The sequence below is a fragment of the Trachypithecus francoisi genome, unplaced genomic scaffold (assembly GCF_009764315.1).
Source record: "Trachypithecus francoisi isolate TF-2019V2 unplaced genomic scaffold, Tfra_2.0 Lachesis_group4, whole genome shotgun sequence".
NCBI classification, from domain to species: domain Eukaryota; kingdom Metazoa; phylum Chordata; class Mammalia; order Primates; family Cercopithecidae; genus Trachypithecus; species Trachypithecus francoisi.
In genome coordinates, this window is record NW_022681469.1 from 100,148,069 (window position 1) to 100,161,918 (window position 13,850).

At 40.7% G+C, this 13,850-nt stretch overlaps 1 protein-coding gene across 1 annotated transcript; it reads left to right on the forward strand.

The window, feature by feature from the left end:
- Nucleotides 1-2,798: 2,798 nt before the first annotated feature.
- LOC117072050 (peroxiredoxin-5, mitochondrial-like) lies at nucleotides 2,799-3,622 on the forward strand. Its single transcript, XM_033191914.1, has one exon. It carries the CDS (start codon nucleotides 2,828-2,830, stop codon nucleotides 3,473-3,475), a length of 648 nt encoding a protein of 215 aa, XP_033047805.1. The 5' UTR covers nucleotides 2,799-2,827; the 3' UTR covers nucleotides 3,476-3,622.
- The last annotated feature ends 10,228 nt before the right edge of the window (nucleotides 3,623-13,850 follow it).

Here is a 13,850-nt window from a genome sequence, read left to right on the forward strand (position 1 = left end):
ATAGTCAAGACAAAGAATGCTGCCTCTCTCCTAAGGCAGCTACTAGAATCACTGTAGGGATACTGTATTTTGTAAAAAAGCTCATAATGGTTCCCAGTAATTAGGTCATAAGAGCTCTGGGGGTGAGAAGAGTTCTTTTCCTCACAGAGCAGGTGAGTCTGGGTCTAGGTACAGAATTTGTCATCCAGTCAATACTCTTCCCAAGAGGAGGAAAAAAATGAAAAAAAAAAAAAAAAAAAAAAAAAAGATGTGAATGTTCCCAAGTGCTGGAGATTAAGGTTGATTTAATCTTGTTGCTTCTATTTTGCAATGTTGTGACTTTCACGTGCATCCCATTGCCTGATGCTTATAAATGGTGGTTGTGTATAATGTCCCATCTTTTAGGTGCAGAGTTCAAGGACCCTGAACCAGCTGTAGGGGATGTTTTGGACACTGGTCTAGCAATGGCCTCAGAAGATCCTGATAGAAGTTTGATTGGTCACTTTACAAGTAACACTGGTCTGTACTTAGTCTGTGTTACATGCAGGAAAATACTGATTCTGAGGCATTGGGGTCACAGAATTTAAGATGCTTTTATCCACAATTTGGCCAACATTCCTTGAGTGCTGCCATTTCTACACAATAAGTATATAGCAGTAAACAAGATGGTCCCTGCCCTCGTGTAGTTTATAATCTGGCGGAGATTCCTGTAAATCAGAATTGTCTAATGTTTCCTGTGGATTCTATGAAATGATCAAGATGTCTCCAATTAACTCGTTTCTGACCTGAGCTCCCTAGAGAGACCCTGTATGAGCAGGAAGAAGCATTCTGTGCTATGTGTCAGCCACTCCTTTGGATGTGTCACACGCCTTTCTCCTTTCATCTTCCCAACAAGCCTACATGTAGGGTCTTATTACAACTCTTTGGTGGAAGAAGTTGAGGCTCAGCAAGGTTTATTAGGAGTCAGAACCAAGATTAACTCTAAGATTGTCTACCCATTCTCTTACAATGAATCAATGCTACTCCAACAAACTGAAACACTTTGATATTGACCCCAAGTTCAAGGGATGCCCAAAGGAGCACTAACAGGTGACAATAAAAAGTATGCTCAACAGTAATAACAGAAGGCATTTTTGTGCCTTTAATCCTGTACTGTGGTGGAAAGAGCATAGGCTTTGATAAATCAGTGAGGATCACGTTAGTCTCCAATCAATTAAAATTCCAAAAATAGAGGCTTAAGAATTAAAAGTATTTTCCTGTAAAAGGTGGCATGAAATTCCTTGGTCTTCAGGGTCAAAGGCTCTTCCAGCTTTCTGTTGCCTTATCCTCATTGTCCAATATGACTGCTAGAGCTCCAGATATCACATCGTAGTTCCAAGCAGCAGGAGAAGGGAAAGGCTGAAAAGGGGCATTGTCCCTTCCCTTTGGAAGACTTCTCAAATGTTTTACATAATACTTTAACTTCCATCTCTTTGTTTAGAACTTAGTCACATGACCAACCTAGCTACAAGGAAGAATGGAAAGTGTGATCTTTTAGCTGGAGGGCAGTGTACCCAAATGTAAATTGAGGTTCTGTTACTAAGAAGAGGAGTCTTGTTATTAGAAGGTAACTAACAGTCTTTGTTGTAATATATTCTATGCTTTTTAATTATATGATAAAATCTTAGCTAGAGCCTATTAACTGAATTGATTGCATTTTTTGCATTCACTCAACAAACACTAGTTGATGCTTACTGTGGGTATTGTGTTAAGTGCTATGGATGCAAAGACCAGTAAGACACAATATGAACTTGACATTATCAAGATAAATATTAAGGGTGATGACGAAGGGATGCAGGGTTTCTTTCAGAATTCTAAAATTGATGGTGGTGATGTATATACAACTCTATAAATATACTAAAAATCATTGAATTGTACACTTACATGGTGAATTGGATGATATGTGTATTCTATCTCAGTAAAACTGTTTTTAAAAGACAATGTGTGCCAGAGTAAAAGGAGTCTATATGCCAATGCTTAGGAGATTCGTGTCAGTGCAGAGAATGGATTAGAGCGGTGGTTCTCAAAGTGTGTTCCTGGACCAGCAGCATCTGCCTCACCTGGGAACTTGTTAGAAATGTAGCTCCTCAGGCCTTACTCCTCATCTGCTCAGTCAGGAACACCGGGGGTGCGAGCAGCAATCTGTGATTAAACAAGCCTACCAGGGGATTCTAATGCACGCTCAAATTTGAGAGTCTCTAGATTAGAGAATATGAAAGGACTGAAGGAAAGCATTTAGGATGTTTCTTCAATGAACACTAGTGAAATGACAATGAACACTGGTGACCCTGAACACTGGTGGCTTCAAGTAAGGATAAAGAGACAGACGTGGAATTATTAGCTATAGGTGGAAACACTTCTAAAAGGGTCTTAATATACTTATCTATTAAAGTGATGAATCAGGAGGTAATGGCTAAAGCTGATGAAAAAGAACTCGAAGTCTATTTAAGCATATAATGAAAGTAGCCTGTAAAGGAACTAGAGTGATAGTCATCAACATTTTGGAGGAGGGGAGAAAAAGAATAATGAAAGTGAACTACGTTTTTGCCTTTCTGGCAATCTCTTGAATGTTCTTGAATCTTTTGAACAATAATCTCTTAAACTGACAAATAGATTTTTGAAAAAATATATAAACTTATTATGTAAGGAAGAACTAAACCCAGAAATGGTTAGGTTTCCTTTAATGAGGTGGTCAATGTGGAGCTTTTAATTATATGCCCTTCTGCACTTTTAAAACAGGCAAAAATACAATGTTTATTAAAAAAAAAAAAACACGAGGGGGCAGAATGGAAGTGGTCGTAGGGCGGGTATGGGACTAGCCGGCGTGTGTGTCCTGAGACGCTCAGCGGGCTATATGCTCCGTGGGGCCGCCGGTCAGTCTGTGGCAGCGACAGCAGCAGCAAGACGGCGAAGTGAAGGAGAGTGGGCGTCTGGCGGGGTCCGCAGTTTCAGCAGAGCCGCTGCAGCCACGGCCCCGATCAAGGTGGGAGATGCCATCCCTGCAGTGGAGGTGTTTGAAGGGGAGCCAGGGAACAAGGTGAACCTGGCAGAGCTGTTCAAGGGCAAGAAGGGTGTGCTGTTTGGAGTTCCCGGGGCCTTCACCCCTGGATGTTGCAAGGCCCACCTACCAGGGTTTGTGGAGCAGGCTGAGGCGCTGAAGGCCAAGGGAGTCCAGGTGTTGGCCTGTCTGAGTGTTAATGATGCCTTTGTGACTGGCGAGTGGGGCCGAGCCCACAAGGCGGAAGGCAGGGTTCGGCTCCTGGCTGATACCACTGGGGCCTTTGGGAAGGAGACAGACTTATTACTAGATGATTCGTTAGTGTCCATCTTTGGGAATCGACGTCTCAAGAGGTTCTCCATGGTGGTACAGGATGGCATAGTGAAGGCCCTGAATGTGGAACCAGATGGCACAGGCCTCACCTGCAGTCTGGCACCCAGCATCATCTCACAGCTCTGAGGCCCTGGGCCAGATCACTTCCTCCACCTCTCCCTGTCTCACCTGCTCAGCCTTGTGCCGGGGACCTGCAGTTGGAACCTTGGCCAGATTTCTGCAATAAACACTTGTGGTTTGTGTCCAAAAAACAAAAAAACAAAAAAACAAAAAAACACATAACTCTCTAGTGAAGTAGATTATGCTAGTAGTCTCACTAATCTGATACCCCTTAAGACATCGCTACAGTTTATGAGTGAATCTGAAAAACCAAGAGTTTTAAGAGGTAATGCCAGAGAATTAAATTTAATCTGAGAAAAAAGTCATCTAACAGTAACACAAGTAATCTTGGGTGTTTCTAAAGCTCTATAGGTGATATCTTTTCCTTGTGTGTTAGTACCTGAAGAGTCATGATGTTCCAGTTATTTTTCTTTCTAATTCGATTTGCTCTTGTCCTGTCTCTTAGGTGTGTAACATCTCTCTCAATAGATTTGTTTTGCTGGGTCCACCCAAGTCAATAGCATCCACTGGTTCCTTCATGTGCTAAATTATTTGTGCTATTATACTTCATGGAGATGAGCATCCCAGGAAGCCTGGGCCACATTTCACTCAGGCCTTCAGCCTCATCATTTCTCCAAAATCTATCCCTTCAAGGCCCAAATAATCTTCGTGCTTCCAGTCTCAAAGCTCATTTCTTAGTGTACATCTTATTCAACCTACCAACCCCAGCTGACCATTTATTCATTGACTATCTTCACTTGGCTTCCAGCACCCCACTACCTTGGTTTTCAGGTTTTCCTGATGGCTTCTTTTTTAATCTTCTGTGTTGGTTGTGTCTCTGAACCTTGCTGAGCCTCAGGGATCAGTCTGAAGATCTCCTTTCCTCTCTAGCTTCACTTACCTACTCATTCCCCAAATGATCTTATGTAAGTCTCATGACTTTAAATGCTGTCTATACGCCAGCAACAACCAACATTTTATCTCCAGCTCTCACCTCTGAACTTATACCTCCAGCTGTCTATCTAATGTCTCCACTTGGGTGATTAAGTAGCCATTTCGAATGTGGCATGTTCCAAAACGTTCCCTCTGCAAACTCTTACTCTTTTGCAAGCTTTCCCAGCTCAATATGTTGAAATGTCCTTTTTCTAGCTGCCTAGGTCAACACAGACTCATTCTTTGTCCCGCTCTTCCTCTCATTCCTCAGGTGTGATCCGTTAGTCATACTGCAGCTCTCCCATCAGGCATATTCAGAAGATGACCGCTTCTCAACATCTCCGCTACCATAATCCGGAGTCAAGCAGCCATTATTTCAGCCTAAAGTATTGCAATAAATGGTCTCCCCACATCCACCTTAATACCTTCTCAATTAATTCTCCACATAGCAGCCAGAGTGAGTGTCTTAAAATATGCACCAGATCTTGCCACTTCCCTGCTTAAATCACCCACAACTCTCATCTTACTCAGAGAAAAAGCTAAAGTCCTTACATATTCCCCCGAGATGTGGCCTTATCTAGCAAACGATACCATGGTTTTCTTTCCCTAATCAGTGTTGGTTTCACTCTGTTCTTGTTAAATCCTTTCCTGCAGCTAGCTATCTTGAACACATAGGCCACTGAACACAGAGAAAATTCAGTGAAAGCAAGTGGCTGAATCAGTGTATTTTAATCAAAAGGTTAAAAAAAGAGTAGAATTTATGATACCCTATTAATGATGAATGTGTATACGTAGAGGAAGTAATCATCTCAGTCTGTAAGCTTAGATATTCCAAAGATGTAACTTTATTTTTCTACAGTTCAGTTGATATCTACAGCAGCGTGCGTCCTGTAGAATCTTCTGAGATGATGGAAGCATTTGCTGTCTGCTGTGTCAAATAGAGAAGCCATCTATTTTCTTGGACAGGACAGATCCAGAGCCCCCATTTCTCCCAGTGGTGGAAAACATAATCAGCGCAGGGCAAACTCAGTCAAAACAAGGATTTCTGTCATTTCAGGGGATCTCCCTCCTCTCTTTATCCCTAGGTTGCCTCTAAGTCTTACAAGGCTCCTTGAGAGTTTCTGGTTCTCAATCCTCCAACTGTCATCTGCTAAGCAGTCTGAGTTCTTACTGGTTTCTGGTCATTGGTCTCTCAGGTGACTGTATCTTCTGGTTTGCTGGCCATCCTGTAAGTTTTTTTGGGATGAGAATGTACACTACAGGTGTTTTTGTTTGTGACTTTGTGGGATATGTGAGTGTGTGTGTGAGTGCTAGATAAATGTGCATTTGTTCTAAATTTGAGAATATTCAATTCTGCTATAGAAAATAGAAATGGGATGGTGATACTCTTAAGATGTGTTAAATATAGATAAGGAAGTTAGTAACTTGTGAGATGTGTTAAACGCAGATAAAATAAGTAGGGCTTATGCATACGGAACATAGATAGGGAGAGATGGAAGAACTAAGAGACACCTAATTTTCACGAAGCACTAAATATACATGGGGTACCAGAGGCATCTAATTTTCATGATACACTAAATATACTAGAGGTATATGAATCCCTTTATATTTATGACATCTGAAATTGATAACCCATTGGTGACACCCATTCTGACTCCAAATGTCCACTGCCAGATAAAATCCACAGCTGCTCAACAGGCTAACTGGTGAGGAATAGCTGTAGCCAGATATAATAAATACATGTGTTTCTCCTAGAAAACAACTGCTTGTGCTGGTCCCAGGCATCTTCCGTGTCTTGGGCCTCTTTGCTCATCTTTGGTCCTTATAGCCACACCATCAGGAGGGAAGACTGATGGTGTGGGAAGAGCAATGTCTATGGGTCTTTTGTAACCCAGGTTTTATGTAGTGTGGTCCTTCTACCTTTTCTGCACCCTTTCCTAAGTACATTACCCCACCCCATTTCTTTTCTCCTTTTTATTGCTGTGTGGATACATTGATTTAATAAATTGTGTGCTTTGAGTATTTTAGTTTGGTCTCTGATCATTTTTAGTCCTGCATCTCTAGGGTAGCTTGTGCAACAGTGTACTGGTAACAAGGAGGCTCTCATGGCATCAAGGTAATTTCCCTCATGACACTGGGGGTAGATGGGATTGAGACTGTCTCAGGGTAACTCTGCCCAGACAGGCTGTGCTATCTTCACTGTCTTCTGCTGCTGCTCTACCACACTGCTGTGGGAGATGGCTGGAAGATTTGGCACTTCTGTGAACCCCAACTAAGGAGTGAGACATAGCCCTTGATCATGCTCAGATTCCCAAACTTACTGGGGGCTCTATCTAGCCAGACTTGGCCAGGTGCAGGTGTGACTCCTTCTTTGGGACACCCACCAGTGTCTCAATAGCTTTCTTCCTCCTCCTCCCTCAGTACAGAGGGTCTGGTCTGTATGTGCTTTGGGAAGCACTGTTTCCAAATCTGTGGCTAACAGTATAAATTTCATGCCTCTAGTCCTTAAGAACCTTGATTTTGATTCTGATAATCCAGGCTTTTGAAATTCAAAAACGTTTTTTGAGTTAAACTTTTTGAGTTTATTGTCTTTAGTTTAAAAAGTCTATTTCAAAACTCTACTATGGCCTGAATGTCTCTCAAAATTCCTGTTCATCCCCACTGTGAAACCTGGTCCCCACTGTGCTGGTATGAATAGGTGTGTGGTCCTTTGGGGAGTGATTAAGGATTAGTGCATTATAAAAGGGCAGGAGGAAATTAGCTTAGGTCGCTTTCTGCTCTTCTGCCCTTCTGCCATGTGAGGACACAGCAAGAAGGACCTCACCAGACACTAAATGATGGCATCTTGATCTTGGAATTTCCAGACTCCAGAACAGTGAGAAATAAACTTCAATTAAATTACTCAGTCTGGTATTTTGTTATAGCCACACAAATGGACTAAGACAAAGTCATTTCTCTTTTCTATCTCTGCATTTCTGCCATAGCAACCCTACTGTGAGGGCAGGCACACACCTACATGCTCACACACACACACGTGCACATACACATGACATCTCTGCTGCCTGAATTGGGGGAAGGTTGAGGGTAGGCCTGAAATACTGGGGAAGGAATAAGCCTAAGTCATTATTTCAAATTCCCATTCTTCCCCATTTGCAAAGAACTGCATGTAGCTATGATGAGTTGTCTGGATACAGGGTTTGGAGGACTTTGCAGGCTGCTCCCTCTTTGTGTCTTAGTCTACTCTCCTGCTTGTCTTTATTCAGCAGCAAGATGGACACTGGCAGTTCCACGACAACATTGTCAGTAGAGTTCAGTCAAGTTCAGAGGATGCTTTGATGTTCCTCTGGATCTGAAAATATCTTTCTTACCTTCTAAGTTTGCTTTGGTCCTTCAACGGAATGGAGAAAGCATTTATTGATTACCTTCCACATGCTGGGCATCACTTTCCAAGAGGCCCCTTTTAAAATGTAAATTCCCTCTGGCAGGGAAAAACCCTTAAGCCCTCATTATCTAACCCCTAGAATTAACTTATTAGAACCATTTCCATCTGTCATAGCCAGCTGCGATCAAGGCCGTGTGAGACTGGCGTCAGGATAGCTGTCCTGGGGAGCACCCTGGGAAGGGGAGGGGGCAATGAGAGGGGCAGGAGTGGAAGACCTTCCAAATCAAAGTTTATCTGCTCCGCAACATTTGCCCTGTGGTAGCCCTGAAATAATTTATGTGCTAACTAAAATCTCTGTAGATTCATTAAAGCAATCCCGAGAAAATTCCCGCTTTGCACTTACATTGCCCAGCCAGTAGTTTGGGTATAAATATGAAAGTAATGAAACTCATTGCTTTAACAAAAATGATCCCATTTTGACTTTTTCTATCAGTCCAAATGATGAGGTTTTAACTTCATTTTAATGCTTAGAAGTGCAAAATAGTGATAGATGAGAGAGGGTGTGGGTCACATAGGCAGGCTGGCTTGTGATTTACAATTTATATTATACGGACTGGCCACAAATGATCAATTAGCATGCATGAATTAAAATGGCCTATTCACACAATGAGATACTCCTCAGCAATAAAAAGGAATTACTGATTTATACAATCACGTGGATGCATCTCAAAAACTTGTTGAGCAAAAGACCAGATACAAAGGAATATACACTGTATGACTCCATTCACATGTTCTTAAACGGGCAAAACTCATCTACAATAAAACAATCTGAATAGTGGTTGCCTCGGTGGGGGTAAGAGGAGAAGATTAAAGCATGAGGGGACCTTTTAGATAGGTAGAAATGCTATCTTGATTTGGGTGTTGATGTCAGAACCTACACGTTTGTCAAAACTACTAGAACTGTGCACTTCAGATATGTGCGTTTAGCCACATGTAAATTATAACACAGTGAAAACAATTTAAAAAACATTTCCTGGCCTTTTTTTGAGCTAGCTTTCCTCAGAACTGGCTGACTGCATGTTGGTTTGGTGTCTGAGGTAACTAACAGCATAGGTATATCTAGCATAGAGCCGTAACCGCACATTGTGTAACATGCAAATTGCTTTAAGTTGAAGAGCTAAACGTTTAAGGTTGCCCACATGTAATGTTATTAATCACTTTATTATGTAATACTTGCTCTGAAATACAGACAACACAAGCCAATCCCATCAATATTCTTTCGAATTTTTTATTTATCCAGAATGCGTGTGTATGTGTGTGTGTGTGTGTTTGGGACGGAGTCTCGCTCTGTCACCCAGGCTGGAGTGCAGTGGCGCTATGTGGGCTCACTGCAAGCTCCGCTTGCCGTGTTCACGCCATTCTCCTGCCTCAGCCTTCTGAGTAGCTGGGTCTACAGGCGCCTGCCACTGTGACCAGCTAATTTTTTTTTTTTGTATTTTTAGTATAGACGGGTTTTCACCGTGTTAGCCAGGATGGTCTCGATCTCCTGACCTCTTGATCTGGTTGCCTCGGGCTCCCAAAGTGCTGGGATTACAGGTATGAGCCAGCACGCCTGGCCCAGAGGGTTTTTTAATAGGAAAAGTGTGGACCATATTTAATTCATGCTTCATTTAAATCCATTCTTCAAAAGACTTTCCTTCTTTCTTTCTTTCTTTCTTTCTTTCTTTCTTTCTCTCTCTCTCTTTCTCTCTCTCTCTCTCCCTTCCTTCCTTCTTTCCTTCCTTCCTTCCTTCCTTCCTTCCTTCCTTCCTTCTTTCTTTCTTTTTTTTTGAGACGGAGTTTCGCTCTTGTGGCCCGGGCTGGAGTGCAATGGCATGGGTCAGCTCACCACAACCTCCACCTTCCGGGTTCAAGCGATTCTCCTGCCTCAGCCTTCCCAGTAGCTGGGGTTACAGGTGTGTGCCACCTTGCCCAGCTAATTTTGCATTTTTACTAGAGACAGGGCTTCTCCATGTTGGTCAGGCTGGTCTCAAACTCCCAACTTCAGGTGATCCGCCTGCCTTGGCCTCCCAGAGTGCTGGGACTACAGGCGTGAGCCACCGTGCCTAGCTGACTTACCCTTTTCTAAGCTACTCCCTATGCACCCCTTTTGTTACAAAAAGAGTAAATAAATGCAATAAAATAGTTTAACTCTGGCCCTGTAGTGTGCTACACATAATAACTCACATACACCTATAAATCTCTTTCTAAGATGCTACTGGAGAGTGTTTCTGCACAATTGGCGTGTACCTGATTGGAATGTTACGGAGCTTTGATTAGGCTTCCCCTTGCCCGTTTTATTTATACAACGTCTACAGTATAGGAGTAGCTGCGTCTTAGGGTAGATAAGGTCTCCAAGAAAACTGAACTGAAGTAATTGTTTTGAAGGCTGAAGAAATTCTGAAAGACCTGTAGTGTACATTCTCATCCTAATATTCCTTCTATTCTGATTGAGAATAAGAATCATGATTATTTTCGTTACTCATCAGCTCCTCTTGTTTATTCCTTTCCTGAAGTCTTAATCCTCTCCTTGAGACATCCCGGTTGGTTGCTATGGAAATGATTATTTTGCCACAAACAGAGAATTATGACCTACAGTAAAGAATAAGCAACAGAAGCCAATAAACTCTTGGAAAATAACTTAGTCTTGCTGACACCAAAACAAGACTAACACTATTAAAACTGGAAGCAAAGTTGTCCAAAGTTTTTCATGAGGCAATAAGTTATCATGATTTTTTCTGAAATAATTATTAGATGAGTTGTTGAAGAATTTATGGTTTGAACACATTTATGGGCACTAATACCTTTACAAGTTAAAGTCTTTCCAAAATTTTGAACCTAAAGGTTCAAAGCAACTAATGACGTGATATTAGTAATAATCACTTAATTGTTTCTGACTTGTCATACTCAAAAACTACACTTAAAACTCTACTTCAGGCTGGGTGTGGTGGCTCATTCCTGTAATCCCAGCACTTTGGGAGGCTGGGGCGGATGGATCACCTGAAGTCAGGAGTTCAAGACAAGCCTGGCCAATATGGTGAAACCATGTCTCTACTAAAAATATGAAGAATTAGCCAGGCATGGTGGAGGGCGCCTGTAATCCCCACTACTTGGTAAGCTGAGGCAGGAGAATTGCTTGAACCTGGGAAGCAGAGGTTGCAATGAGCCAAGATCGCACCATTGCATTCCAACCTGGGAAACAAGAGCAAAACTCTGTCTCAAAAACAAAACAAAACAAAAACTCTACTTCAAACTCAGCCATTTAAATTCTTGTGTACACCTTTCTGGTTTTATATACAGATATAGCCATAATTTACTAAAATGTATTTATATTAAATAATTTTTAATATGATTATATCTACTTTTGACATAATGAAATACATCTGTACTTAATAAAATAGAAATATATTTATGTTTCTATCTATATTCTTTTCCATGTTTCTATACCATCTTAATATTTACAATTTTCAAATTAAGAAACTACGTATCCTGGTTCCATATAGTGGAATATTTATGTTGTATCAAATTCTTCTGTTGTTATAAATGAAATGTCTGTAAATATCTTGATAGGTCTTGAAAGAAATTCTCTAGAATTAACTCAGAGAAACTGTGTTCTGGGCATCAGGAATATGAGAATTTTAATGTAACACACTTCCCTATATATAGTAGGCCATCAATAAATGTTTATTACATGAATGGACCTCATCAAATATATTAAATTGAAAAGCAATGGCAAAAACCGCAATTACTTTTGCATCAACCTAATACTTTATGGCAGGTAATATTGATGGCTCTTAGAAGTCAGAGAAGCTAGGACAAGAGAAAGTTCCAAGGAATCTTAGGGAAGAAAGCAAATCTTTCATAGACTAAGGTCCAAGAGTGTCAGTAGCTTGACTCAGGCCCTGCTTGTGAGAAGGGTGTGTTTAGAAGTCTCATCTTCCCGCTTTCCATTGAATTTTCTTTGCACTGCACAAGCTATGCTTCTCAGGGAGCTCGACAGAGCTTGCAAAGGCCCTGAGGGAATGCAGTGTGTTCCTGACTCTGCTTAGTTTGTTAATTTCTGTGGTTTTTTTCTTCCAAAATGATTTTAGGCAGCTTATATAGGAACATCAAATACAGTGGAATAACACCAAAATGAAAACAAAAAAAAAAATCAAGTCAAAGAGGAAGTATAAGCAACAAAATAAAGTTGTCCCAAAAATGTGTACCTAGGGTCATATGGAGTTGGAAAAGATGTGACACAATTGGACTCTGAACTTCCTCAAGGCCAGAGGAAAGGGGAACATAAAAAACGGCACCTGATCCATAGCATCTGCAAGACAAAAACCAGTTACGTAAGGGAAGAAGGGCACTCTTTGTCAGTGAGTCTGTGTCTGCCCCTGAATGCCAAAATAGTGCTAAGTCACTCTTCAACTCCACTGCAGAGCTTTCAAGCTTCGCTGTTGTGACAAGTGCTGCCACTGACATCGGCTAGTTTCATAATGCCTGGCCCCATGAGTGCCTCACACTAGATGACTGAATTTTGATGACTGCCACGAGGAGGGTAGAAATACAGCCTTGATGAGAGAATTTATGTGTAAATACCTGAGACTCTGAAACTGTATCCCAGATGAACTCGATTAAAAATTTTTTCTTATTGTGATTAAGAAAACCACATAACATAAAATTCAATTGATTTTAAATTTTTTTCTGATTAAAAAGGTAATATATAATAATGTTCTTGTAGAAAATGGAAATTTTAAAGAAGAAAAAACTGTCACTGTAAATCTGTAATATATAAGGCCAGTATATATTAGATATACCATAGAATATTTTCTAATTTTCCACCGTTGCACACCTAGGCTGTTTTCAATTTCATGCTATTACAAATAGGGCCATGATGTACATATATGTACATATATCTTTATACTTCTGATAAATTCCTTGAAGTAGAATTACTGGGTCAGAAGGCATGCCTATTTCTAAGATTTTTGAACAGATTGCCTAGCCTAGAATATGTGTATCAACAAAGCCCACACCTTGTGATCGTTTGAAGTCTTTTCTAGCCTTCCTTCCTGTGGCTCATGCCTGTAATCCTAGCACTTTGGGAGGCAGAGGCGGGCAGATCACTTGAGGCCAGAAGTTCGTGACCTGCCTGGCCAACATGGTGAAACCCTGTTTCTAATAAAAATATAAAAATTAGCTGGGCGTGGTGGCAGGCACCTGTAATCCCAGCTACTTGGGAGGCTGAGGCAGGAGAATTATTTGAATCTGGGATGCAGAGGTTGCAGTGAGCCAAGATTGCAATGCTGCACTCCAGCCTGGGTGACAGACAGACTCTGTATCAAAAAAAAAAAAAAAAAAGTACAGTATGTAGAATTTTTCAAGGCTTTGGGTGTATTTCTTTCCATAGTTAGGGTTTTATGTGTGTGTGTGTATATATATGTGTGCGTATGTGTATGTGTATATGTATGTGTGTATATCTATCTATATTTATGTACAGCTATATCCATATATGTAGCAAGAAAGAAAAAGAGAGAGAGAATGTCTACAGACAAAGCAAATTGAAAAGAGGTAAGCTGAAAAGCTTCTTTGAGGCCCTGCAGTGTAACTGCAGGGGGTTTAATAGGGTCTCTTTGGTCTTATCCATGGGTGGAAAGGGAATTAAGGACTCCAAGTCGCTTCATGTGGCTGTCCCTCGGTTTCTCTAAGACTCATATTCCTCAGTATCATTGTGTAATTTTCCACATATAAACACCACGTATTTCTTGTGGAGTTTAATACTACTATATGTGTTATTTTTTATATTGTGAACAAAAATGTTTGTTCTACTATATTTTTCCCTGGCCATTTCTAATATCTATAGATTTTTATATATATATATATATTTTGCCTCTTTATGCTTAACTAAATTCTCTTTTAATAATAAATTTTTTTTCTTTATGAAGGTTTCCTTGGAATAAAATGTGTCCTGAATATAATAACATTATTTCCTGCTTGTTGATGGACATGTTTTTAAGACTCAGTTATATATAGCATTTATCTCTAAATATAAATAATATGCCAAAA

Excerpts from the sequence above, each read along its gene's own strand:
- LOC117072050 (XM_033191914.1), top strand. The coding sequence starts at position 2,828 with ATGGGACTAGCCGGCGTGTGTGTCCTGAGACGCTCAGCGGGCTATATG.